The sequence below is a fragment of the Microtus pennsylvanicus genome, chromosome 9 (assembly GCF_037038515.1).
Source record: "Microtus pennsylvanicus isolate mMicPen1 chromosome 9, mMicPen1.hap1, whole genome shotgun sequence".
In the NCBI taxonomy this organism is placed as follows: domain Eukaryota; kingdom Metazoa; phylum Chordata; class Mammalia; order Rodentia; family Cricetidae; genus Microtus; species Microtus pennsylvanicus.
This window is the reverse complement of record NC_134587.1, coordinates 57,970,666-57,995,160: the sequence shown is the minus strand read 5'-3', so window position 1 is coordinate 57,995,160 and position 24,495 is coordinate 57,970,666. Positions and strand designations below refer to the sequence as shown.

The window sequence follows — 24,495 nt, the reverse complement described above, 5'->3', positions numbered from 1 at the left end:
CGCCCAGGGGTTCTCTCTACCTCTGATCTCTCTATAAGAGCGCCAAGATTACAGTCGCATACTCCTTCATCTGGATTACAAGCGCTTTACGTGCAGAACCATCTCCAAAGCCTTAAAGGAACACATCAGTCCATTTTCTTCTTCCCTCCCCCCGCCCCCACACCCTGCTGGCCATGGACTCTGTGGAGTCATAGGCTACCCTGTTTCCATTCACAGTTGCTGCAAAGAACACATCTGGGTGCGGCCATGCATTGTTCATACATCTGTCCACTCACACGCTAACTGACTCACTTGCCCAAATCTATTTTAAGAGCCTTGATACACAAAGTTCAGTATTCACACTGGTTTGTTTTAAGTTTAACCAAGTCTCTAGAACTAAGGAAAAGGGAGTGTCTGTGAAACGTACCCCATTGAGACGAAATAAGTGAGACACCAGGGAAAAAAGACACTGGAAACTGACTTGGGGTTAGTCTCAAAGTCTCCAACAGGGACAATAAAAGTTACCAAATGTGATTTTGGAGGGCTTGCTGTCTCCACCCACACCTTGGCTGCATGATTGCATCTGTAATCACATTCCCACCAGCAGGACAACCAGGCCATGTTTTCTAGGTAGAGTTTACATCAGTTTCTCGGGGACCTATGATACGTTCTGTGTGTAGCTGGTGAGGTGACTGTCACATGACTAAGACCTGCTCTATATCCTCCAAGAATAGAGCAAGCGAAACAACATGCAACTGTGTCTGGATTCAGCTCACAAGTGTCCTGTGTTGGCTTCCGTAGAATCCCCTAATGCTGAAATGAATAGGTGGTGGCTTTGGGTGTAATAATGGACCTGAAGTTTGAGGGACAACTCCTACTCAGAACGACTCCACGCCTTTCAACAAAAGTCACAAAATGTGTTTCACATCCTTCAATGAGGCACCACAAGGCACGTCTGTCATTAATTTTGCATTTGCTGCTAGCTCGTTCAATTCGTGACTTCCTCTCCTGCCACTCTCGCTGGAATGAAGAAGAATAACCAATTGACTCTACAAACCACTCATTCGTTTGTATCCACCTCTCCTGTCATTGCTCATTTCTAAATAATAAATAATTCAAGGCTCTTAATCTCCCTGATTTACAGGACACAAGCTTCTTGCCTTTAATTATTTTTCTCAAGCCCCTCATTCACAGCAGAAGACCTTTGAGGAAGAACTAAAGGAGTCAGGACAGCAGTTTATGTACACCACTGACTCATGCAAGTGTCCACGGTGTTTCTTTTGTGCTTTGTTATCTTTGTATAAAGGATAGAGAACTTCCAGTTAGATGTCTTACCCATAACTATCCCAAGAGATGACTTATCCCTCGACCTTTCCCACATGAAGCATCCTGAATACACAATACAGTTAAAAGTCCCTTGGTTGGTGAATTCGTTAAATGTAACTCACAGTTGCATAAAACATTCCTTCCTTCAGAAAGCAATGAGCAAAATAATCTCTGGTTGGAACCTCGGGTATTCACCAATGGCTGTTCTCGCAGGATTACCCTGTTAGAAACCTGAGGAAATGGGTTCTAGTCCAGCCTTGTTAGTCATAACAGTGAGTGCAAAGCTCTTTCCTCAATGTCAAGGACCACTGAGCCCCATCTTTCTTGCAGTTGTTGCTGGGGTGGTGGCGTTGCTGGGGTGCTGGTTAGGATCATCTTAATTTCACAAGCAAATGGAAGATGCCACCAGAAAAGCAAGTACAGCACCGACACAAACCTTCCTTGGTTTTTGTTTCACTCCCCTGTGGATTTTGAGCAGGATGTGTGTGGCTCCAGATATGCAATGAGAGACAGGTGGATATCTGAGCTCAAAGCCAAGGAAGAGATTCTCAACATATTGTGATCCACTGTTGCTAGTAATCACCCCTAAACTATACTCCCTATATTAAAAATAGATGCTTTAAGCACTAAATTCTTCTCCAGTTACCCCTGTGAGACCTCTTAGTAGTCAGTTCGTGGGCAGTCAGAACATGAGCTCCATAGACTCACTCTGGCCCTTTGATGGCTGAAGTCACTGCATTTTAACTTGACCTCTCCTTTCTCTATTGGCTCTTCTGGATGTCTAGGTCATGAATGAGGTCCTTGTGGAAAGTTCCCAGGCCTGCTCCTCATGCACAATCCTGTCACCTCTGCACACACTGCCTGGCACTGTGTCTTCTACGTTCCTGGTTGAAGGCCTCTTAAATCCTCTATGGATAGTTCTTCCTGACTGCCCTCCTGGCGCCCCTGCCCTTAACCAGCTCTTGTCTGGCTGTTGTTTCCCTCTTCTTCCTCATCTTACTTGTCAACAGCATGCTAATGCTCCCGCATCTCTGTCATAGACATCCCCCCCCTTTAAGCTTTAGCTTAGTTCAAGGCTGTGTGTGTCACACTGTGCACAGTGACATCTAGGCAGCTCTCCTCGAACTCCGTCAGCCTGTGCTGAGTCTGTGCCCTCACCACGTTCCCACCTGATACTTACAAACACAACCACACACAGTTGCATGTTACAACTCCCTTCCCTTCAGCCTTCTCAACATCCAAATCTGTCCCAACACCTCCTCTGATTGATTCCAATTCTCTCTCAGATTCCTCTACTCTTCTTCCTTCTCAAGGGTGTGAGTGATCCCAGGATCCATTCAGGCAGCTTCATGGGCTCTGCTGCTGTTCTCTTCCAGTTGCTTTTCAAGGATAATCTCTCTACACAGATCTTTGATAGTTCTGCTTCTTCCTTTTCTTGATCTCCTTCTTCTTTTATTATATCATCATCTTTATCATCATCATCATTTTCTACATTATGCATATGTGTGTGTTTTTGTGTGGTGTGTGTGCACACACCACTAGATACATAAGGAGATCAGAGAACAGCTTTTGGGAAGTCTGTCCTCTCCTCCTGCTAAGGGTTCCAGGGATGGGCCTTCAGCTGCCAGGCCCATGCAACAAGTGCGGTTCCATGCTGAGCCATCTCCTCTGGGCACTTCCCGCCTATATTGTTGGGAGAGTCTCACAGTTCCTGCTGTGCCCAGGAAGAGTCCTCGCTTGGTTGCAGGGTTCTCAACCTTTCCTGACTGAGACTTTGTGGGAGGAGTGAGGCAAAGCTTCAACTGGGGCATTCCAAAGTTTTGGATCTGGTGTGTTGAAGGCTCTGCTGGAGCCAAATGGCACAACTTTAGGCATTTTCTGGACTTCAAGCACAGAAATCTGAGAGATGAATAACTCACCCCAAGAGAACAGGTAAAAAGAGCAAAACTTCTGCTTCTATCAGGACGCTAAATTCAATCAACCCAACTGTGATACCTGGAGAGATGGCTCAGTGGTTAAGATTCCTCCAAAGGTCCTGAGTTCAATTCCCAGCAACTATATGGCTCACAACCATCTGTAATGAGATCTTGTGCCCTCTTGAGAAAGAGACCTGGTCAGTTGTCCTCATCAACTTAGACCATGAAACCCAATAAGGACAAGTTCAACAGAGCCGCAATATATGGGCTGCCCATGTGAGCTTCAGCATTGCCAGGGCATAAATTTCGTTTTCAGATTTCAATTGTGAAACCAGTGCTTTCGTCAGACATGCCTTAGCATCCTAAACTTGCCATCCTGATTGAAGCCATCACCAGGGCAGCTTCCCCCCTTTTCCCTCGCACAGTCTTTCCTTCAATACCAGCTCTCCAGGACTAGCGGGCAGCTCTGACACAGGGATAACGCCATTCCTCACACTCAGAAATGAAAGAACTGGAAACTCAGCCCACTGGCCCCGCCCTTTCTCGTGTGCTTGAGCCACGCCTTCTGTAGGCGGAGTTTGCCCATGCATGCACAGCCCATGAAGGCGCCTCTGCTCATTCTCTGAATTCTCCAAGTGTTCACAACTTCCTAAAGGACTTCTGTTCTCGCCAGCTTTCTCCTCAGGAGCTTCCTGAAGATCGACTCAACCTTGTATGCCTTCTCGCTGCCTCCCGGGACGCTGACTCGTCTCCAGCTCTCTTCCCTCCCTGCAGAACTGGTGCCTCCCTGTGAACAGCGCTTCCTCATAGCAAGGCATGCCATTTGCGGGTGCCTTTTTAACACCCACTGAATCTACAGCCGTTTTCTGCAAAAGCCTACACGTGGCTACATGTCATAACTCCTAGATAGCGAATCCCTTGAGCAATGGAAATCCACATATACATATAGGACAGCCTGTAAAGGAGAGAGCGCGCAGCGCTGAGAAACCCCACCTGTGAGAGGAGAGATAGAGTGGCAGCCTGCGGGAGCAGAGGCATCATGCTGCATTTTGGAGGAGGAGGACCAGGGTATCAGGCTACTGTGTAGGTAACTGGACATAAATAAAGAGCAGAAGGGCTCAATGCTTCAGTATAGCATGTTGTGGAGACTGGCTTGCAGTAACTAGGTGGCAAAAAATATGAAGGGATGACTTTCTAGAGAAGAACACTGCAGGTAATGTGAGCTCCCTGTGCAACCATCTTGAGTGGATAAAAACACAGAAATAAGAAGTATTTTGTTATCTATCACTTTGGAAAAAATTAAAACGTTAAAACACAACCGTTAAGTCCTGGAGGCGGGGATGTCTCCACTAACGTTTAGAGTATGCTCACTGCAGCCTCCAGGCAGTTCGCTTGTTGGTCTGTCTACTCTGCAGGCTGTCCTGAGAGCTCATGTTTCTGACTCCCTCACTCCATCCTGTCACTTCCTAGAGAGTCCTAATAATGGGACATAAAGAGAGTGAGCAATCAAAAGAGGAGAAGAGAGAGGTCAGGAAGAAGCATGGGGAACCAGACAGGAATGTCTCCAATTCCTGGGGAGACAGAAGCTACAACTACAAGGTGCAGTCCCAGTGACAAGACATTGGGGTTCCCAGGGGAAATCCAGAGCTCTCCCCAGTCTTAAACCGAGTCGTGATCTTGTCAAAATGGCTCCTGCTTGTTAGGTCGGCACTATGGAATAACACATTCTCAACTCATCACAGTTCAGACTGCTGTAGCCTTTTGAGAGGGTGTCTAGTGTTTGGCACTGGGTTTTTCTGGGAATTCAAAATCAAGAGGCTAGCATGACAGGGATTCTGGTGAGGGTCTGCATCACACAATCTGGAAAGAGAAAGGAATTGTGTGGTGATAAGGATGAAGAGACAGAGGCAGAAACCCAAGGTGACTGATGCAGGGGGATTCTCAGTGGGCAGTTCATAGGTGAGGGCTACCTTCTGTGGTAGGAGATTACCTGTGAAATTGCTGCAGAGAATAGAGTCTTGAGATCATGGACAGTGGTCATTCCACCACTGGAGATGGTATCCCTATTGTGCCTGGTTTGCTTTTGGGCCAGACAAAGCTCCGAATCACATTTGGAGGGTCATGTGGAATCGCTCAGGTGGCCTAGCTTCCTCCCTCCCAAGGGGTGGCCTTGGTGGTCTGGGTATGAAAACACTGGGAGCTGTGGGCAGAGGGATTGGTTCCCTGGGTTCTCCAGCTCTGCTGCAGAATTCTGTTCTGTTTTTGCACCCCCAGCTCTCCAGTGCAGAATTCTGTTCTGTTTGCACCTCCAGCTCTCCAGTGCACTCAGAAGACATTCCACTGGCCAACAGAGGGTCTTCTGAAGTGAATGGGAACCTGCATGGCTCAGTTTATGGAACTATTGAGACACACAGATACTCCTAATAGACAGACATGAAATTCTCAGGCTCAGTGCTGGAGTGTGTGCACTGGGAAGAGAGAGAAACTACCACAGACTCTACCTACAGTTTGCATCCTGTCCCTAGACTTGGAAAACCCAAATACTAAAGTCAGGAAGAAATGTCTCCAGTCTTCGTCCTTTATATTATTGTCATTTTCATACTTTATTTTTTTAATCTTTTGGTGTTATTTGTTATAGCTCTATCTATTTTGTCTTACTCTTTCAATGAGTAATTTTTGTCTCTTGCTTTTTTTCCTGTTCTTACTTTATTTCATTATTTCTTCTTTTTCTTTTATTGAATTTAATTCCTGCTATTTTTCTACTGCCCCATTTAATTTTAGCCTTCTACTTTAATTAATTTTCCATTTGTCAGTTTGAGTTTTGCAGTCTCTTCTACGCTGTTCTCACTGTTCTGTACAGGAGTAGTTGTGTGGCAGTTGTCTTTGATTGCCTGCTACTGTGTCGCTGTATTAGGTTTGATTTGACGTTGTTGCTGTTGGATCAATTCACATTCACACCTTTGAGTGGTTATAGGTGATAGAACCCCCCCCCAAAAAAACAAAGAAGGCAGCTCACTAGAAATACCACCATACAAAGCTGGAAATAAATAGTAATTCCAGAAAATCCTGACAACATAGAATACAATAGTGTAGTAGACTACAAAAGAGGCTCACCCACCAGTTCCTAACTGTTCAATAGAGAAACCTAACGACATTGAAATGATTAAAATTCCCAGTAAGAATTTATAAGGACAATTCTTATTATAAATGATCTCACAGAGGGTTCCAATCAGCCCATTAATAAAATAAATAATTCACTCAAGACTTGGAAGAGAAACTTTGTAACCTAGAGAGACATTCAGTGGATAGAGACCCTAACACATGAAACCCATGGAAATCCTAGACATGAATCAAGAGATCAAATGAAAACCCCAACAAAAGCTTTGTCAATAAAGCAGACTAAGTGAGAAAAAAAAACTCAGGTATTGAAGATACAGTTAAGGTGTTATTACATTCAGACAGTAGTAAAGGAAATATAATAAGACAGTTACGATTCATGGCTAAAAGACCAAATCTATGAACCTGTGATGTAGAAGAAGAAGCCAAGATGTAGCACAGGCATGGAGAGGAAGGAGCGAGTATAGACAGAGAGTGTAAGAGCATTAGGTCACAATAGTGGACAAAGCCAGAGGACCTGAGGACCCTGAAGGTCCTTTGTCAATAAAACCTCCTCACAGTTCTCCTTGTTCTAGCCATTTCTTGAGATGCCACTAAGACCCACAGTTCTGGGCTGGAGAGAAGGTTCAATTGTGAAAAGCACTGACTGCTCTTCCAGAGGACCTGGGTTCAGTTCCCAGCACCCACATGCCAGCTAACAACTGCCTGTAACTCCTGCTCCAGGGGATCAGATGTCCTCACACAGACATGCCTGCAGGCAAAACACCAGTGCACATAAAATAAAAATAAGCTAAACTCCTGCACTCAAGAGATCCTTTAAAAAAATCCATAATTCTATGCTATGAAACAGCCATTGGCTGCCTCTGCCACAGTAAAACCCAGCTTCTGAAGTCTGCTGTGGAGGTGGCTCTGGAGGGCGGTCCTCCTCCGTAGCTAATGGCTCAGGAAACAGGTGAGCTGTGAGTACTTCCTAATTACTTTGGTAAATTCATCAGGAATGCTTTCCCCAAGCGTTTGAAATATCTGCATTAATTAGCATTATTATTAATTCATTACGTTCATTAAATCTGCTTTGGTCTCTTACAGTGACCAGTGATGAGACTTGCCTAGAGCATCCCACTAGGTTCATGTCTCTTCCATGGGTACAAAATCCTAGTCATATCGGACACTTACAGGAGGCAGAAGGAGACAGGAGGGCGGCCTCATGTACTGTCTGGCCACCACGAGGTCCCTCCTCCTCCCCCAAGCCCTTGCCATCCCATCCTGCTGTGCTTCTGCCCACGCCCCCTGGCTACACTCGCTCCACCAGGTGTGTGCTCATCTTCTGGAATGAGCCCAGGCTGCCTGGTGAAATGATGCAGGCGGTTTTGGGAATTCCCTCTCCAGAGGCTCATGAGGAACATGACAGTACCTTGCTGCTGCAGTAAAACATGAGCCACCGTTTGGAAACCAGCCAGGGGTAAAGCACAATGTATGTTAGCAGGCCAGTCACTTAAGGGGTTAAACAAAGACTACTCAGTGCTTCTCAAATATGCGGCCCTGTCACAGCTTTTATCGGTTAAAGTTAATTCCCAAATCTACAGACGGATCAGTACACTCTGGTTCTGGAAGCAAAGCTTCTGAGCGGGGCAATTTATTTTAATAATACAGAGCTATCACCCTCTTGTCCATTATCCAACAAAAATAAGAACAAGACAACTATTTTTTCCTCAACCGTTCATTTCAGTCTCCTTTAAAACAAAATGCAAGATCCGTTTCAACCACATTCCTTCAACGAGGTGCTTGATTAACATTGGCATGTCCTTGTCAGCAAACCCGTAATCTTACTGGCAATCTGGCCTCCAGCAATGTCACCTGTCACTTTAAGGTAAGATATGAACATGCAGAAGTTTTCAGAAGTGCTCAGGAGAAAAGAATTCTACTCAGCAAGCCGGGTTTGCTCTAAAAATGTCCTCTTAGTCCTTGCCACCACTATCAGGAGGTTTAGATGCAAGCAGAGTCTGGCTCAGAGAACCCTGCTGGGATTCCAACGTTAAACCCATACAGAGAACTGCTGCTGGCTGGCTGTTCTGTACCCTACAACCATCCCTGCAGAGCTGGGGCACAGTTTCTGCAAGGTGAACAGCACAAGGACAAAACTTCCTAGCCAAGGGTAACCCAAAGATAGGCGGAGGAGAGAAACACTGGAAAGCGCAGTTCGGCAGTGAGAGAAATCACCAAATGACTTCAGTCACACCTTCGCCAAGGAAGTTGTGCAAACATTATCCAGACATCTTAATAGTGTGGAAATCCCCAACAACTTTTATTGATGTATATATTTTTCTTTCTCTGTTTTCGGTATCCCTTTTAAAACATCTTTTTTAAAATGCAGCATCCTAAGGATTTTCCACACCACAGCATTTAAAGAGAGAACTATTTTAGAATCTGAAATGAAATGGAACTCAGCCTGTCAACTCCCCTTCACAGTGACCGATTCCTGTGTCACCCGTATGGATGCCACACGCCGGAACACCTGCCTTAATTTTGGCATATGTTTAAAAGAACACTTCAAAAAGACAAACGTTTACACACACACACACAAGTCAGTGAGTCTACTTACAGCATTTGATAAACTGATAGTGAGACATTGTCCCTTCTCAGGCGTGAATCCTGCCGTGGGTCCCAGCATTCTCTTCTGCTATGACTGCTGTCCCCAAGAAATGCATAATTTAGGGTTCCTGCTCAGGTAACAGGGCACCTCAGAACGCATTACTGAGCAGGGGCTCCTGCTCCCTCTCTTAGAGATAGCATCAAACTCATTTTCATTCAGCAGCTGGAGTTCAGAGCAGCCCCGGGGTGGGTTTGAGCCACTGCCGCGGCACGCACGTGCTATCCCTGCGCCCTTGATTGACACACTCCAGTGCCACAATCCTGGGAAGGGTCGCTCTAATTGGCGCTCACGTGCGGCCACAGCCTTCCGCTAGTGTGGAGGTGTGCTGCACTGCGGCTCTCCCTCCCAGTCCTGCGTGCTAATGGCTTCTCAATAGCTTTCAAAATGCAGAAGACTCTGCTGAGCCTGATGGGTGAGAGGGTGTGTGTGCCTTACAGGCATCCTGAATCTGACGGGGGCTCCCTGTCAGTTGCCCCGATAGGACAGGATTCTTAGCTGGTGGCCAAGCTCATTATTTTTAGGTGCCACCAGTTGCTGTGCGTGAATATGAAATGGCCAGCCCGAGCTCAAAATAGCCCCTCCTTAGGATGGGAGTGCTTGGATCTGCCTTTAGCCAGGAAGCGCGTTCACAAGGCAGCGTTTGGTTATCTATGCAGAATGCAAAATTTAAATTACCCACAGAGAGCTGTTGATCTGCACAGCTTTAAAATGTAGGATTTTGCTACCTCTGCAGACTGCAATGAATTAAACTGCACAACCTAAGCCAGGGAATGAAGTTTTTCTGGACTGCAATCAGAAGGGAACACATGGTCTCCCAGGCTCTATTGTAATAGACATAAATGTCATGTTTTAATAGCTAGTTAGCCAGAGAAGGTCATCTGTGAGCCACTTACAATGAAAATGTGTACGTGGTTACTTTTGTAGGTCAATATATTTTTATTTTTAAAATGTTTTTATTTATTCTTTGAGAATTTCATACTACGTATTTTGACCATGGTTTCCCCCTCCCCCAACTCAATTTCACATTCGGTGTCTCTTTAAAATGGAAGCATGGAGTCTAATTTGTTTTGCCTAATTATTCCTGAGCATGGGGTCTTTCCTAGAATGTGGCTGAATATACCTAGTATCACCCCATTAAAGGAAACAGACTCTCCTCTCCCAGGGTAAGTTTGTTTAACATATAACATGTGGGACAATACCCAGCTGGGCATTACATACCATCAAATAAAAACCCTAGCATTGAGGGAAAGTTATATCTTTTTGAGTCACTGGCCAACAGTGTCCCTTAGGTCCCAAGCATTAAAAGTTATTGTCAAGGCTACTGATTACCTTCCACAACCTGATGGTAAGACCCTAGTGCTGAAGATAGCATTCACTTATGTCATAGAACATGAGAAATTGAGCTGGGACTCATCTGGAAGCTCTACCTCTATTGACCGCTTTTATATGCTATGCACTTTGTCAGAGGGAAGCAATCCCCATTCTCACCCAGTTATGAACGCTGTCAGCTATTGGAGGCCTGGCTGCAAGGTAGTGCATTTTTATGGTGATCTTCTTTGAGAGTCCACAGTCCTAATTTGTATTGGTGTTTGAAGGCATTGAGAATGCCAGACTGAAACGTCGAGAGGAACAACAGTAGAGCTGTCTATGAGCTGTGCATGATTTGTGTATGAACTAGGTATGATATGTACATAAACCGTACATGAGACGTATGTAAACTGGGCATGAGATGTGTTTGAGCTATGTGTCCATGTCATTTTCACACACCCTCAAGTTGTCTTGGATCGACTTTGGAACTTTTCTTTGAGTATATGCACAGCCAAAAGGGATGCATTTTCTTTCCCCAGTCTCATCAAGCAAGACCTCGTGGAACTATGATGGGAACATAAATTGGATTCTATTAACTTTCATAACATTGGGCAAAGAATGACTTAAAATTTATTGCACTTCCTGAAATATAACTTTCCTAAGAAACCCAGCTCTGGTAGGGATCACAAAGATGACATCGCAGCTCTTTGAATCACATATTTTATGGATAATATCAGATTTGATGGCAGCAGTAAGGCAGAACTAAGGTTGGAATAGATTCATTCCTAGAAATTCATTTATGTTGTGGAATTGGTCATTAAGCATAATATTAAATACAAGCATTTGAAGGGAACTGATTTCCACTGCCAGAAAGCTCATGACAAGTAAAACACAAGTAACTTTATTATTTTACAGCACTTTTACAACACCCTGTTGTGATCAGTGAAGATGCCAAGAATATCTCAAAAGCACTTTTCATTTGTTATGCATCAAACAACTGCTCACTGTTCACACTATTTCTGACACAAACACAAGCTATTTTTGTCTTTTAAATGTAATCATTATTACACACAAGGTATTTTTTTCTTTCAAATAAGGTAGATTATTCCCCAACTCTTAAAAAAAAAAAGGTGGCCCTAGAGTGCTGCTGTGCTGACAGGCATTTGGTGGACTTGGCGATGTGCGTTTGCTCCTGGGGTGTGTTTACTGTGTCCGGGATCAGATAGCTCACCCCAGGTCTACCAAGAAACCATGTCACAGGCAATACACAATGGGAGCCGGTTTTCCAATCTTTTTGTAGATAATTCCTGGTCCAATAGTTCATCCACTTTCACATAGTATTCAGTGACAGAATTAAAGATGGAAACCCTCAAATGTCAGCACCAGTAGGGAGCACGTGCTCGGTGGGGTCACCTTCATTATCATCGTGATGTGGTTTAGATCCACTCAGGACACAGCTCCGAGTCTCTGGGAAGAAATTTCCGGAGAGTGGTTTAACTGAGGCAGGAGACCCACTTTGAATATGAGTGTCATCCACCATGTGGGATGAAAAGCAACAAAAGCGAAGACAAACTAAACACAAACATTCCATTCTCTATGCTTCCTGTCTGTCTGTGCCAGCTGACCCGTGTCTCAGGCCTCTACTGTACACAGCTGGTCGGTGTTGCCACCACGCCTTTCCCACCATGATGGACTACATCCTCTCAGCCCCTGAGCTAAGGCATCCCTTCCTCCTTTAAGTTTCTTTTGCCAGGAATTTCATGTAAGCAATAAGATCACTAAGGCTTCAGGTTACAAGGCCACTGTCAACAAATGAAGAAATGAACTATGTCAGACTTTTAGACAGGGCAGTCTGTCTCAACTCCAGGAGCAGATTAGGGCTTCAAACACTGATGAAGCCGCTCAAGAACCTGCAACAAATGGGACACACCAACATTACCAAGATGCCTGGGAGGTGCAAGCTCGGGGTTCCTATCACCATCATCGGAGATTCTTGGTGGGTGGGGTCCTGAGCTTGCCTGTGGCCATGACTTTAGTCTAATGATTTCCAACCCCTTCAAGCTTACATGGTCTCTTCCCAAAGGCAGCAGAAAAAGGGACATACTACAGTTGGCATTCTCTCGAAGCCTTCAGTGGGCCCTATTGTTGGAGGCTGGACTGGCCCCTCAAGCCACCGGTTTACCTGTCTCTGTTAAGGCTCCCATTCTTGACGCACCCACCTCTGAAGCTAACCCTGAATTCAGTCTGTCCATTAAACCATGACTGTCAGAAACAGGACTGCACAGATTTCCACACTGGCCTCATACGTCTAAGGACAGAACAATAACCATTGTCATTACATGTATATGAACCTGTGGCAAAGGGTGGGGAAAGGCACAGTTTTGCCTGACTAGAGGCAAGGCAGGGACAGCTGTTCACTGCCCTCCATGTATCACCAGAGTGCTGACATGCTAAACAAGGCTTTCATGCCTCAGAGAGAATATTAACATGTTAACATGTCAGAACCCTTATTCCGCTGCTGTCATAGAGTGGCCATGTAGAGAAAGAACGCACATCTAAGACTGCCGCAAATAAGGCTCGTGGATGCTCTTTAAGCAACAACGTGTGTATAAATGAGCTTTGATGAGGACACATGGGCTCAGATGCTTGCTGCGTGTTCTCATTGCTCGTTTGGGGCACCTGGTCAACCATGTACCTCTTGAAATGTTTTTCCTCTAATGGAAATAGAATGTTTTGAATACTCCCGAACATCTAGGCAGAAACGTTTGTGAGGTACTTGTGTATATTTTTTCACTTAAATGCAAAGCAAACTTTGAAATCACTGCAGCATGCATGTTAGAGTAAGCAGGGACGAGCACCCCTCTCTCCCTCCCACTAATGTTTGAGGTTGAACCCACGTTTGTTTATCCTAACAGTGGAGTGAATCAGAGCAGGGTGCTGTTAGTATATGACTATGTATGCATGTATGCGTGTGTGTGTGTGTGTGTGTGTGTGTGTGTGTGTGTGCTGTGTGGGCAAGCAAAGTAGTGATGGAATATTCTCTGCCTCTTGGCTCATTTGGAAGAAAAACAGTTGTCTGTTTACTGAAAATAATACATGTGTTCTTGGAAAAGATAAAATAAATTTTGAACAAATTGTATATAGGAATATCTTTTCATATTTCCCAACTGATAGATAATGAACTATAGAACATATACGTGCCTGTGTTATTCATACACAAACACACACACACTTACTGTGGGAACCTGGCTAGCCTCAGATGCTCCCATCTTTGCCTCCAGGTGTGTGCCACTGCACCTAACTACAGACTTGTCCTTTTCAGTAGTTTTAATTTAATTGCCCTTCTACCCATCCTTCAGATTTTATATCAAACTCAATTAACCTACACGTGTATTTAGTTTAAATTCATCTCAGCATTCTTGCAATCCTGTATTTTACTTTTCCCCTTGTACTAAGCAACTCGGTGTTTCAGTGCAGGGTTTTCTATGTTTCCTGAGGTCAAATGAAAGCCTCTTTCTTGCCAGGTATTATTTGAAGCTAAAACCTTGAGTTTTCTTTATTTCCAACAAAGTCTAACACATCATTGAACATCCAGGTCACAAGGAAAGAGCCACAAGAACCAGACGATGCCAACCCATTCTAGGTTATACCACTGGAGGAGGCTTTGAGGGGTGGGAGGGGAGTTCACTGAAGGTTGATGGCAAGACAGTCAGTCAGTCAAACAGGATTTGTGGCTGTCAAGGACAAAAGAGGAATGGGCAAGCAGAAGGCGGCCCTTTCTCCTCACCTCTGTCCCCCTCTACTTAAAACCTGTTGTGTTTTTGAGAATTTAGAGACAAACAGGCAAGCCTGACTGTGTACAATAAAGAAAAAACAATCCCAATGTGCCAGACATTTCTGCGACAGTAACCTAAGTATCCACTCAACTAATGCTCATAAGTGAGCCATGTGGACACCACTATTGCTCTTCACTCTGTAGTAAATGAGGGAACAGAGGCATGAAGGCTAAGCAAGCAAGTGTGAGCCCTCGGGCATGAAAGAGCAAGATCAGGTTCACCACGAAGTTCCCATCACAGGAGCCACTTTGACCATGGAGTCCTGCACCCCATTTGTGGTCAATGTTAATTTAAAGCTGACTCTTAGACATTGCATGCATCATGTTCTGCAACTCCTGGCCTCACTTTCCTTCTCTTTCCCAGGTTCATTCCTATCTCCTTTTCAATTACCCTCCTTGCCCTTTGGTGCCAGGTGATCCTTAGCCCTTCCTGTTAGACACACGTAGAGAAGGAGACAAGATAAAAACATGGATACAGAAGAGACACAGAAAAAGATGAGGAGAGTCACAGGCTGTAGGAACATCAGGCTCAAGGGTGGAGGGTGATACACAGCATCTCTCTCCCCTCCCTGCTCCTTTTTTCTAGGATTGCTTGCTGGCTCTGCCTCTATATCCTCCATGACATCACAAACATACATACATCATACATTACAGCAGATGGACGTACCAGGGGCACCTCCTGGACATCCTCCATGACATCACAAACATACATACATCATACATTACAGCACATGGACGTACTGGGGGCACGTCCTGGACATCCTCCATGACATCACAAACATACATACATCATACATTACAGCACATGGATGTACCGGGGGCACGTCCTGGACATCCTCCATGACATCACAAACATACATACATCATACATTACAGCACATGGATGTACCGGGGGCACCTCCTGGACATCCTCCATGACATCACAAACATACATACATCATACATTACAGCACATGGATGTACCAGGGGCACGTCCTGGACATCCTCCATGACATCACAAACATACATACATCATACATTACAGCACATGGATGTACCAGGGGCACCTCCTGGACATCCTCCATGACATCACAAACATACATACATCATACATTACAGCACATGGATGTACCAGGGGCACCTCCTGGACATCCTCCATGACATCACAAACATACATACATCATACATTACAGCACATGGATGTACCAGGGGCACCTCCTGGACATGTTAATGAGGTGCTGACATCACAATGTTTACTCTGCCACCTATGAGTGCCCAGTAGGGTAGAGAGTGCAGCAGAACCGGTCTATCGTGAATATAAAGAAAAAGGAGGGGTGAGAAGATAATTTACAAACAGTCTCAGCGTGGTGTTGACCAACTTTAAACCTGGCTTGGAAGGATTTCTGTGAGTTTAAGGCCAATCTTGTCTACAGAGGGAGGGGTTCCAGGCTGGCCAGAACTTACATAGTGAGACCCTGACTCAAGAAATAACAACGAAAAGACACACAGACAAGAAGTAAAACTTCATTAAGAAAAGCAAGGTCTATTTTTATGCACACAATTTCAACGTGCACAGAAGAGTGGAATTTGACCCCTATCTAATAGCTCAATGGTGATAATTTTAATATACATTTTCAGAAAATTACTGTGACCATTAACACTTATGTCTAAGCTGTTTGCATTAGAGGAGCTACAGACACAGATCTTCCAACTTGACTTGTAGGTGTTAATGAAGTGTTTCAGTGGAATAACTGTGATGGCTGTGAAGAAAAACCCTCTGAATTAAAATCTCACACGAACCTGGTGGGAGATATTTTGAAAGTGTTACATTTATGACCTGGTTCACTTGCATGAAGTTCAAGATTTATAATAGCAGAAGAAAAAATAGATTCTTGACAGAAAAATAAGGTCATGGTGGAAGCTCCTAGAACAAAAAAAATATTTTGTAATTTGATCTGAACAGGACCTGTCTGAACATAAAAGATTGAGGTCTGTTGACCTGTGTTATCACATTTGTGCATTTTATTCCATACAATGCATAGCACATTTTTTATATATGTGGGGGAACATGCGTGCATATAAACCAAAGGTTGTCAAGGGTATTCCTCAATTGCTCTCCACCTTGGTTTTTGAGATAGGGTCTCTCACTGAACATGAAGGTCATGAATTTGTTTAAACTGCCAGACCTAGAGGCTCCAAAGATGCTCCTGTCTTCTGCTATACCTGTTGGGATTACAGGGTGGTTTCAAGCCTGGCTTTAGAGTAGGGTCACTGGGCATGGAAATCCAGACACTGTGCTTGGGTGGCACTTTACTGACAGAGAAATTTCCCCAGGCTCCAACAGTCATCGACTTTATTGTTATAAGATGTGACATTACATAGCAGCAACTGACTGAGAAAAATTAAAGATGTAAAACATAGGTACCTTGAGGGTACTAGTTTATCACACCTTCATTTGTTCATTCACAGAGGCACATATATGAAGACAGAGATTTCTGGGCACGGTAAGTAGGCTACTATAATTAATATAACCAATGGACGCACCAAAGATAGCCACATAACTTTGGTAAGCAGGTGCAGTGTGTGTGTTGGGGGGGGGGGACCCTGCACCATCAGCAGTAACATCCTAGCAAGGGCACTGTGCAGCCACAGGGTACCGTGTGCCACAGTGATTCTGGGTTATCTGCACTGCACACAGGAAGCGGCTAACAGTGGAATTTTAGAGACAGACAGGATTTGACCATCAACGACATTATATAGTCAAGAACTGTACTGCCTAGGTCAGCTCTCCCTGGGCATACCCACAGACTTTGCAGAGGACCCATAGATTGTCAGAGGGCTCCCAGACCTGAAATATGGGAACATCACTTGTAGATGGGTATCACCTATCCTATTCCCCACAGGGTTAAATTGTGAGATGGTGAAGAATAGGTTTGAAGAGATGAGGTAGCCCTCGAGGAAGGAACACGAAAGTCCTCATTTAGTCCACGATTAGGATGATATGGACTTGTAACCATCAGTGATGGAGGATGGTGCTGAGGACGGAGCAAACTGGATTCTCACCAAATGATGGCTTTAAGATTTCCACGATGGAAAGTGAGATGTGCCTTGAGAAAAGAAAGGAGAAAGCTTGCTCATTGGTTAGATTTATTTTTTTTAACGACGTGACACCTGCTAGAGTCATTTGAGAAAATGTCCCCATGAGATTGGCCTATAGGCAAGCCTACTTGATATTTTCTTGATTTTTGGTTAATAGCAAAAGGTCCAACCTGCTGTGGGTGTAGCCAGACATGCTCAGGTGGTCTTGAGTTGTATAAGAATGTAGGCTGTTTGGATGCTCACCTTAGGAGACCTGGATAGAGGTGGGCGGTCCTTGGGCTTCCCACAGGTGAGGGATCCCTGATTGCTCTTCGAGCAGATGAGGGAGGGGGACTTGATCGGGGGAGGGGGAGGGAAATGGGAGGCGGTTGCGGGGAGGAGGCAGAAATCCTTAATAAATAAATAAATTAAATAAAAAAAAGAATGTAGGCTGATTGCCAATGAGCAAGCCAGTAAACAGCACACTATGTGGCCCATCATCTTGAGCTCCTGCCCTGACTTCCCTGCTGCTCCTGCTCCTCCTACTGCTGCTGGCATCCTCCCATTTGCTTCTGTGTCTTTAGATTCTCACACTATTTTCACACAGTGTTTCCATGTTTCAGTCACTTTGTGGCTGGAATCAGTGTCCGTTCTCTTTAAAGTCAGTGACACGCAATTTCGTGGGTATATTTTCCTCTTTCAGTGGGTGAGCACTGACACAGTTTCCACAGTTTCGGCTTTTGTCGTTTATCTGTTTTGCTATCGTGAATAATGCATGCTGCCGTGCATGTTACCATACGCGTTTCTGTTGTGGACATTCACTTTCCGTTTTGTCTCCTGTATCCCCAGGAGAGGACACTCTGAGTCCTGTGACAACTCTATGTTTAACATGTTGCAGAGTGGACAGACTGATTTCCAAAGTGGATGTACCATTTTACCATGATCCCACCGGTGCTGGGGCTCAGGCCTCTTCATCTCTACAGCGCATGCTGTCCTCTAATTAATTTCTCCGTCTTCAGGCTGCGGCAGACATTTAGTGTCTCTCATGCTTTTTATTAGCATCTCCTTAGTTACTAAGACTCTGAGTACTTTCCTGTGCTTCTTTTTATTTTGTCCATAAACACAGGTTTGCCCAGGTTCGCCAGCCATCGTAAGGGTCGGTCTTTTTACTGTTGGGTTATACGAGCACTTTATCGTGACCAATGGTTGTGTTTTGTGGTCTCGACGGTGCCTCACAGGAGACACAAGAGTGACAGGTTATGATTCAGTTAGACACATCCGTGTTCACATCTGTCACTGCAGCCGGTGTCAGATACAAACTATTCACCTCCTCCCAGGTTGCCCAGACCTACACTCCTGCCTTTTACAGCCTTGTGGCTTTAGCCCTTCTTAGTCCCATGATCTGTTTGCAGGCTGCATTTGTGTGCAGTGTGAGGCTGCATTCCTGCACACAGGCATCTTCTGCTTTCCCAGCACTGCTTACTGCAAAGATGCTTCTTCTCCCATTGAGTGGTCTGAAGCCTTTCGGCGACAACTGACTGACGGTAACTAAAGGGTTATTCTAGACTCTCCCTGTCCTCCATGAGTTTGTGGATCAGTCTGAGGCTGGTGCCACACTGTCGTGACTTGCTTTGCAGCAGTTTTGGAATTGTGACACGTTGTCCCTTTTTCCCCTTTTCTTTTGCTAACTACCTTGCCTAGCCTGGTCGATTTACACTTATGTATCAATCTTAAGGTCAGATCATCAATTTCTTTTTTTTTTTTTTTTTTTTTTTTTTTTTTTAAAAAAAAAAAACATCCCACTATAACCTTAAGAGAGATTGCATTTATTCTGTGGATCAATTCAGAGACCATTGCTTGCTCTATAACAGGAATCCATGTGGTTTATGAATAAAGAATGATATTTTTAATTTAAGACTTACTAATTTCTTCAGCAGTATTTTGTTGTTTTAAGTGTGCGAAGCTTGCACTTCTTTCATGGAACATTTCTCTAAGTGGTTTTCTTTATCTGACGCCATTGGAAAATGCAGTGGTTCCTCAAATTGAATTGTGATTGGCCAGTGCTGGTTCCAGGAACGTGACTTCTGTCACTGGTCATAGATCCTGTAAGGCCCGACGACTCACTCTTAGTTCGTGTGTGTGCACGCGTGCATGTGTGTACACACATGTGTACTTACATTATGCGTGTGTGAGATCATGCTATCTGAGAACAGATGTTTTCCTTTCCTTACTTTCTAATCTCAGTTGTCTCTTTTTGTTTTCTCACCAAGGTGCCCTTGCTACAAGCTCAGGAAATCAGTGAGCAGCCACGGTGAGGGCAGTCTCATCAGATTTCTGGTCTTTGAAATGAAGATTAGTTAGGCCACAGCGTCATTTCTTATTTTTAATTTTTTTTCATATAAATTGGTTAGATCGTATCATGTTTTTCTGTTCTAGGAGAGTGGCAGTAAGTCTTTTGTGTCTTATTACATTAATACAGTCTACTGAATTAATTGATTTTTCTAAGTTGAACCAATCTTACAGTCCGGGGTGAAGAGACCTTTTTAAATTTCTCCACATTTGATTTGCCCGCACTTTGTTTAATACTTCTCTTTTCATTGACTTCTGTCAGCTTCCTAGCAGGGCCTTCCTCGGGGTGGGGTTTCGGTAACCCTGGGGCTCGGAGGGCTGTGGCGCCCCACTCTCTGGGGCTCGGAGGGCTGTGGCGCCCCACCCTCTGGGGCTCGGAGGGCTGTGGTGCCCTGCACTCTGGGGCTCCGAGGGCTGTGGTGTTCTGCTGTCTGGGGCTCGGAGGGCTATGGTGTTCTGCTGTCTGGGGCTCAGAGGGCTGTGGCGTCCTGTTCTGCTCTCTGGGGCTCGGAGGACTGTGGCGCCCCATTCTCTGGGGCTCGGAGGGCTGTAGTGCCCTGTTCTCCTCTAGGGCTGGGGGGGGGGTGTGGGGGCTGTAGTGCCCTGCTCTCCGACTGGGATGCTCTGTTCTAAAGGTTTATATTTTGTACTCAGTGGATAGAAACAAAACCCAGGCACAGAAACCAGTTGGATGGCAAGAATGGGAGACAGGGAAAGAAGTTAGGATGGGTTTGGGAGTGTGTCAAGCATATTGAAAAACGAGGACACATTGAGACGGAGTCGCTCATTTGCATACATCCAATGCTTGCTCAGGGAGAATGTCACATCCAGAAAGATTATGTAGATTTCCACAGACACACAAATGTGCCCTACTATCTTCAGTAGGAGCTAAAAACAATTATTTTAATGAACCCGTTTAAACTTTCAGCATGTTGACTCAGGCTTCTGTGTTGCTTCCTTGACCCACACACGTATTAGAGGCGAGTCCTACCTGCCCGGCCATGGGGCGCTATTTCCCAGCTGCAGCCTCTTTCTCAAGCGGCTTCACATCCGTCCAAGGCAAGTGCTATTTTTCTACTTCACAGTCGCTGTGTTAGAATAACCCCCTCTCTCCAGTCTGCCATTCTCCGCGTTCTGGCGCAGCTCAGAAGCACATATAAGAACTAGCCCTTCTCAGTCCCTTCCCTGACTAAGCAGGTCAGCTCAGTGACAAGGGGCAGGAGTATGCATCAGCTGCCACTCTTCACCCTTGTGAACGTCCAGGTTGAAAAGAAGGGTGACACTCTGTGTAGAAAGTGGGGTGACCCATTAGTTCCTAACTTGCTCTCTCCTCTTCACAGAGGACCTCACAACCCGGTCCTCTCACTGAGCCCAGGTCCCTCAGGTTGGTGCTCACCCAGCTGCTTGGGAATCCTTCCTCTGAGCATCCTCGTGCAGGTCAGGGGCCGTCTGAGCACGGGCCACATTATCCCCTGCTTATCATCTGCTTGGATAGCCTCCTGGGAAGGGCAAAGCTTGGTGCCTTTCGGACAAACTTTAATTCAGTACATGTTTGCTACATGGTCATTGTTAAACCAGCAAAATGCCCCAGAGGCAGTACTTTTGAGACGGAGGGATTTCTGTGGAGATCGCAGAGCATAGCGACAGAGCTACACCCAACACACTGTTCATCTTATCTTTGCTTCCCAGGGTTAGCTTCAGCAGGATCCTGCTTTAAGGAGACAGGACCCCTGGAGGGTGCCAACACCTTGCCCTTTGTCCTCCTTTATGGCACGAGGGTCCCTCAGTCACTGGGCACGCTCTTGATGGGACTGTGAGAAAATGCGGTCACAACATCTCTACAAAGGGCGAGGAGAATCAGCCGAAGGAGCACCCAGGACAATGCCATAGTCCTGTCCTGTCAGGAAAGCATCCAACGGACCGATGTCTCTGTGAGAACACACTTGTGAGAAAGGAGAACTCTGTCTGTGAGTCCCTTGCCGTCTTTGATGCGGTCTACCTGCACGCGAATCTAGAACGTGAGGATGTGGCAGGGTTATTTCTGTGCCATGTTCTTGGCTCTTTCCAGCAATGCATGTGCCTCCCACCGTGATCTGGAGCTGTGGTTTGAAACCTGGTGCTTGCGTTTGCAGGCTGGAGGATGCGGGCACACTTACTCACCTGTGTTCTCCGAGTGTCTGAAACCACGCTTCCCATTGTGTGGGTAGGAAGTCGTACGTTGGGAAAGTGTGAGGCTCTGTGGAGGATGGAGGAGCAGAGGGGACATTTGGTTGGACCCGCCGCACAGCAGACGTGATGTATCTTTTCTGCGGTTCCTAATTACTGTGTTCCTGGATAAGCCCCAACATTATTTATTCTGGTTTTATGTTCTTCAAATGGCATTAGAAAAAAGCAAAACATCTCCTCACATGTGAATCCCTATGGACCGTACTATTCAGACTTTACTAGGTTCTTGGGGTGGCAGATGGTAAAACATGAAGTCGTTCTGACTTCGAGTTGAATCCAATCCAATACTGGCTGCATGTCAGTTTCTGGTAGTTCCAAATCTATCCCTGTCTCATTTCCTTCAGAGTGACTTCCCTTTAGAACTCTGATAAATGATTAATTGGATTCACTGAGTGGGTGACGTTCTAAATCCCCCCTTGCCTGCTTTCTATGATGGGAAAAGGCTGGAACAATAGACAAAGCCCGGCTAGCCGTGGGCAGTGGAGGCTCCAAGCAGGAAAGGCCTCTGTTCCCTGTTGCCATGGGCACCTTGGTGTAGAGTGCTCAATCTTGACATGACACTTCTTCCAGATGCAGGCAAGAGACGTGCCATTATTTCCAAAGTGATATATGTAACATGTAATGAGTATCTTTAATTTTTAAAGTTCATATAAGAATTTATCACTTCACTTATTACGGCTTGTGTGCTCGGAGGGCCCCACTGTGTCTTCTTGTCACTTCCATTGAAGGGACTCAACTTGGTTTTTTATGGATGTGTGTGTAAATTTAACTTCTAGAAGACTTCACTTTATCTCAAAGGCAAGGCAAGGTGGCTGTGGAGACCAAGCAAACAAACAAAAACCCTGCTCTTCCTGTTTGCCTAGCTTCCCCGTTATTCTCCCCTGCTGGTTCAGCCTGCAGCCCGCCTCTATTCTGCCTCAAGGTCACCTCTTCCTTGTCAAGACAACTCTGGGGATTTTGCTTATCAGAGCCTCTACCAGCCCCAACAGCTGGAATAAGAGCCAAGCCACTAGAAAGGGTGGATTTGCTGTGAGTTGCAAAGGCATGTGGCTGGGCCCCTGATGCTGACATAGCTTCCCTGCAGGTGCCGCCCTTACCGCCTCTCTGCAAGCGGGAAGGGCACTTAGGAAGACCCTGCTCTCTCTGTATGTGCTCCCCTTACCGCCTCCCTGCCAGTGGGAAGGGCACTTTGGAAGACCCTGCTCTCTCTGTGTGGCCTTGAGCTGCCACTGTGCCTCATTGTCCTTTTTACCAGGTGAACAACAGCAGGGAGATTACAAGGTAGAAGAGAAATCACTCTTCACCACCAAATATGCAAGACCCCAGAGAGCCTGGAGTGCAGCCAAGCAAAGAATTCTAATGCAGTGTAATTATTTCAGGGTAGCCAGGAGAGGAGGCCTGTGGTGGCTGATCTTGTCAGCTTGACAGTGTCTAAAGTCATTGTGGAGGCAAACCTCTGAGTGGGAGCTGCTAAAATGGGTTAAGTGATGCCCAAGGCCCGCCCTAAATGCGGGTCTCCATGGATGGAGATCCCAGACCAGATAAAGAGAGAGAGGCCGTCTGGACACTACCATGCATTGCTCTGTGCCCATGCCTGGACATAAGGTGCCCAGCTATTTCACACTCCAGATGTGATGCCTTCCCAGCTAGGGTTGATCGTACCCTAAAACCATAGCCCCAAACTCCCTTCTTCCTTAGTGTGCTTCTGTCACAGCAAGAAGGGATAACTAGTCCATGGCTACAGCTGGAGGACCTTGATGAAGTTGGGTCGTTGGCATTAGGCCCTCCCTAAACCACTCAAGGTTAGCACAGGCCAGAAGTGCTCATGCCCAGCCGCTAGGCGTTTGTGAAATCCTTCCGAATGACCATTCACTCTTTTTGTCCTCACCCAATCCCTCTGAATCTGGCTCTTGTCCCAACCCATTCTTACCAATAAGGAACGAATGCTCAGGGAATTTGTCCCAGAGACATCAGAGAGTACGTCTCAGCACAAACTCCCAGGCATGTCACAGCGACTTGTATCCAGTCTTCACACACAGAACTTCCTCCTTCCCCACTGCAGGGCATGACCTTATGTTCATTTAAAATATACAGGAGTCTAACTGGTCTGGTCTGCTTAAGCATGGAGGGCAGTTACCAGACTTTTGCACCAGTAAGCAAGACCCTTCTTGGCAAGCCTTGGTGCCAACCACGTTCCCCTAGAGGGTGGGGGTCTCTGCAGCCTGTTAGAATCAAAGAAGGATCTGCAGCAAGTTTGGTTTAAGATTTCCTATAAATAGGAAGAGGAGCAAACACCATGAGTACATATAGGATGCATATGCAGTGTAGTGTGACATCTTACTATTTTAAAACTTGGGGGGGGGGATGGTGTTTCCCATCCTGGCAAGAGCAGCCCAATTTTGGCTTGGGCTGTGCTCACTGAAGTCCTCAGATCTCCCTCTAGTGTTCGCAGCTCAGAACTGCACTGCTCACGGAGACTTCAAAACTGCGTGTTCATCCAGTCTCCCTTAACCACGAAGCACCCCCTGCCTCTAGCACCCTGACAGGCTAGCCTACCCAACCATGGGCAAATCAGCTATGGTTCCTGCCTTCTGGAACTGGGGTCTCTGCTGAGAAGACCATCCTGCTCTGTTTGCCCCATGCACATCTAGCACCTTTGTTCCCTGCAACCCGGTCCTCTCACTGAGCCCAGGTCCCTCAGGTTGGTGCTCACCCAGCTGCTTATGTTGGGA

General features: G+C 45.8%; 1 protein-coding gene across 2 annotated transcripts in view; it reads right to left on the bottom strand.

Moving 5' to 3' along the window:
• Positions 1 to 24,495, bottom strand: part of Myo16 (myosin XVI) — a 418,849-nt gene that overhangs the window by 325,513 nt on the left and 68,841 nt on the right. Inside the window, exon 1 of one of the 2 annotated variants that reach the window (XM_075986133.1) lies at positions 8,938 to 9,599. The exons of the other annotated variant lie outside the window; for it this stretch is intronic. Coding sequence (XP_075842248.1) covers positions 8,938 to 8,965 — 28 coding nt within the window. The 5' untranslated portion in view covers positions 8,966 to 9,599. Of the gene's footprint in view, positions 1 to 8,937; positions 9,600 to 24,495 lie in introns of those variants that run through there. 2 annotated transcript variants of the gene reach the window in all.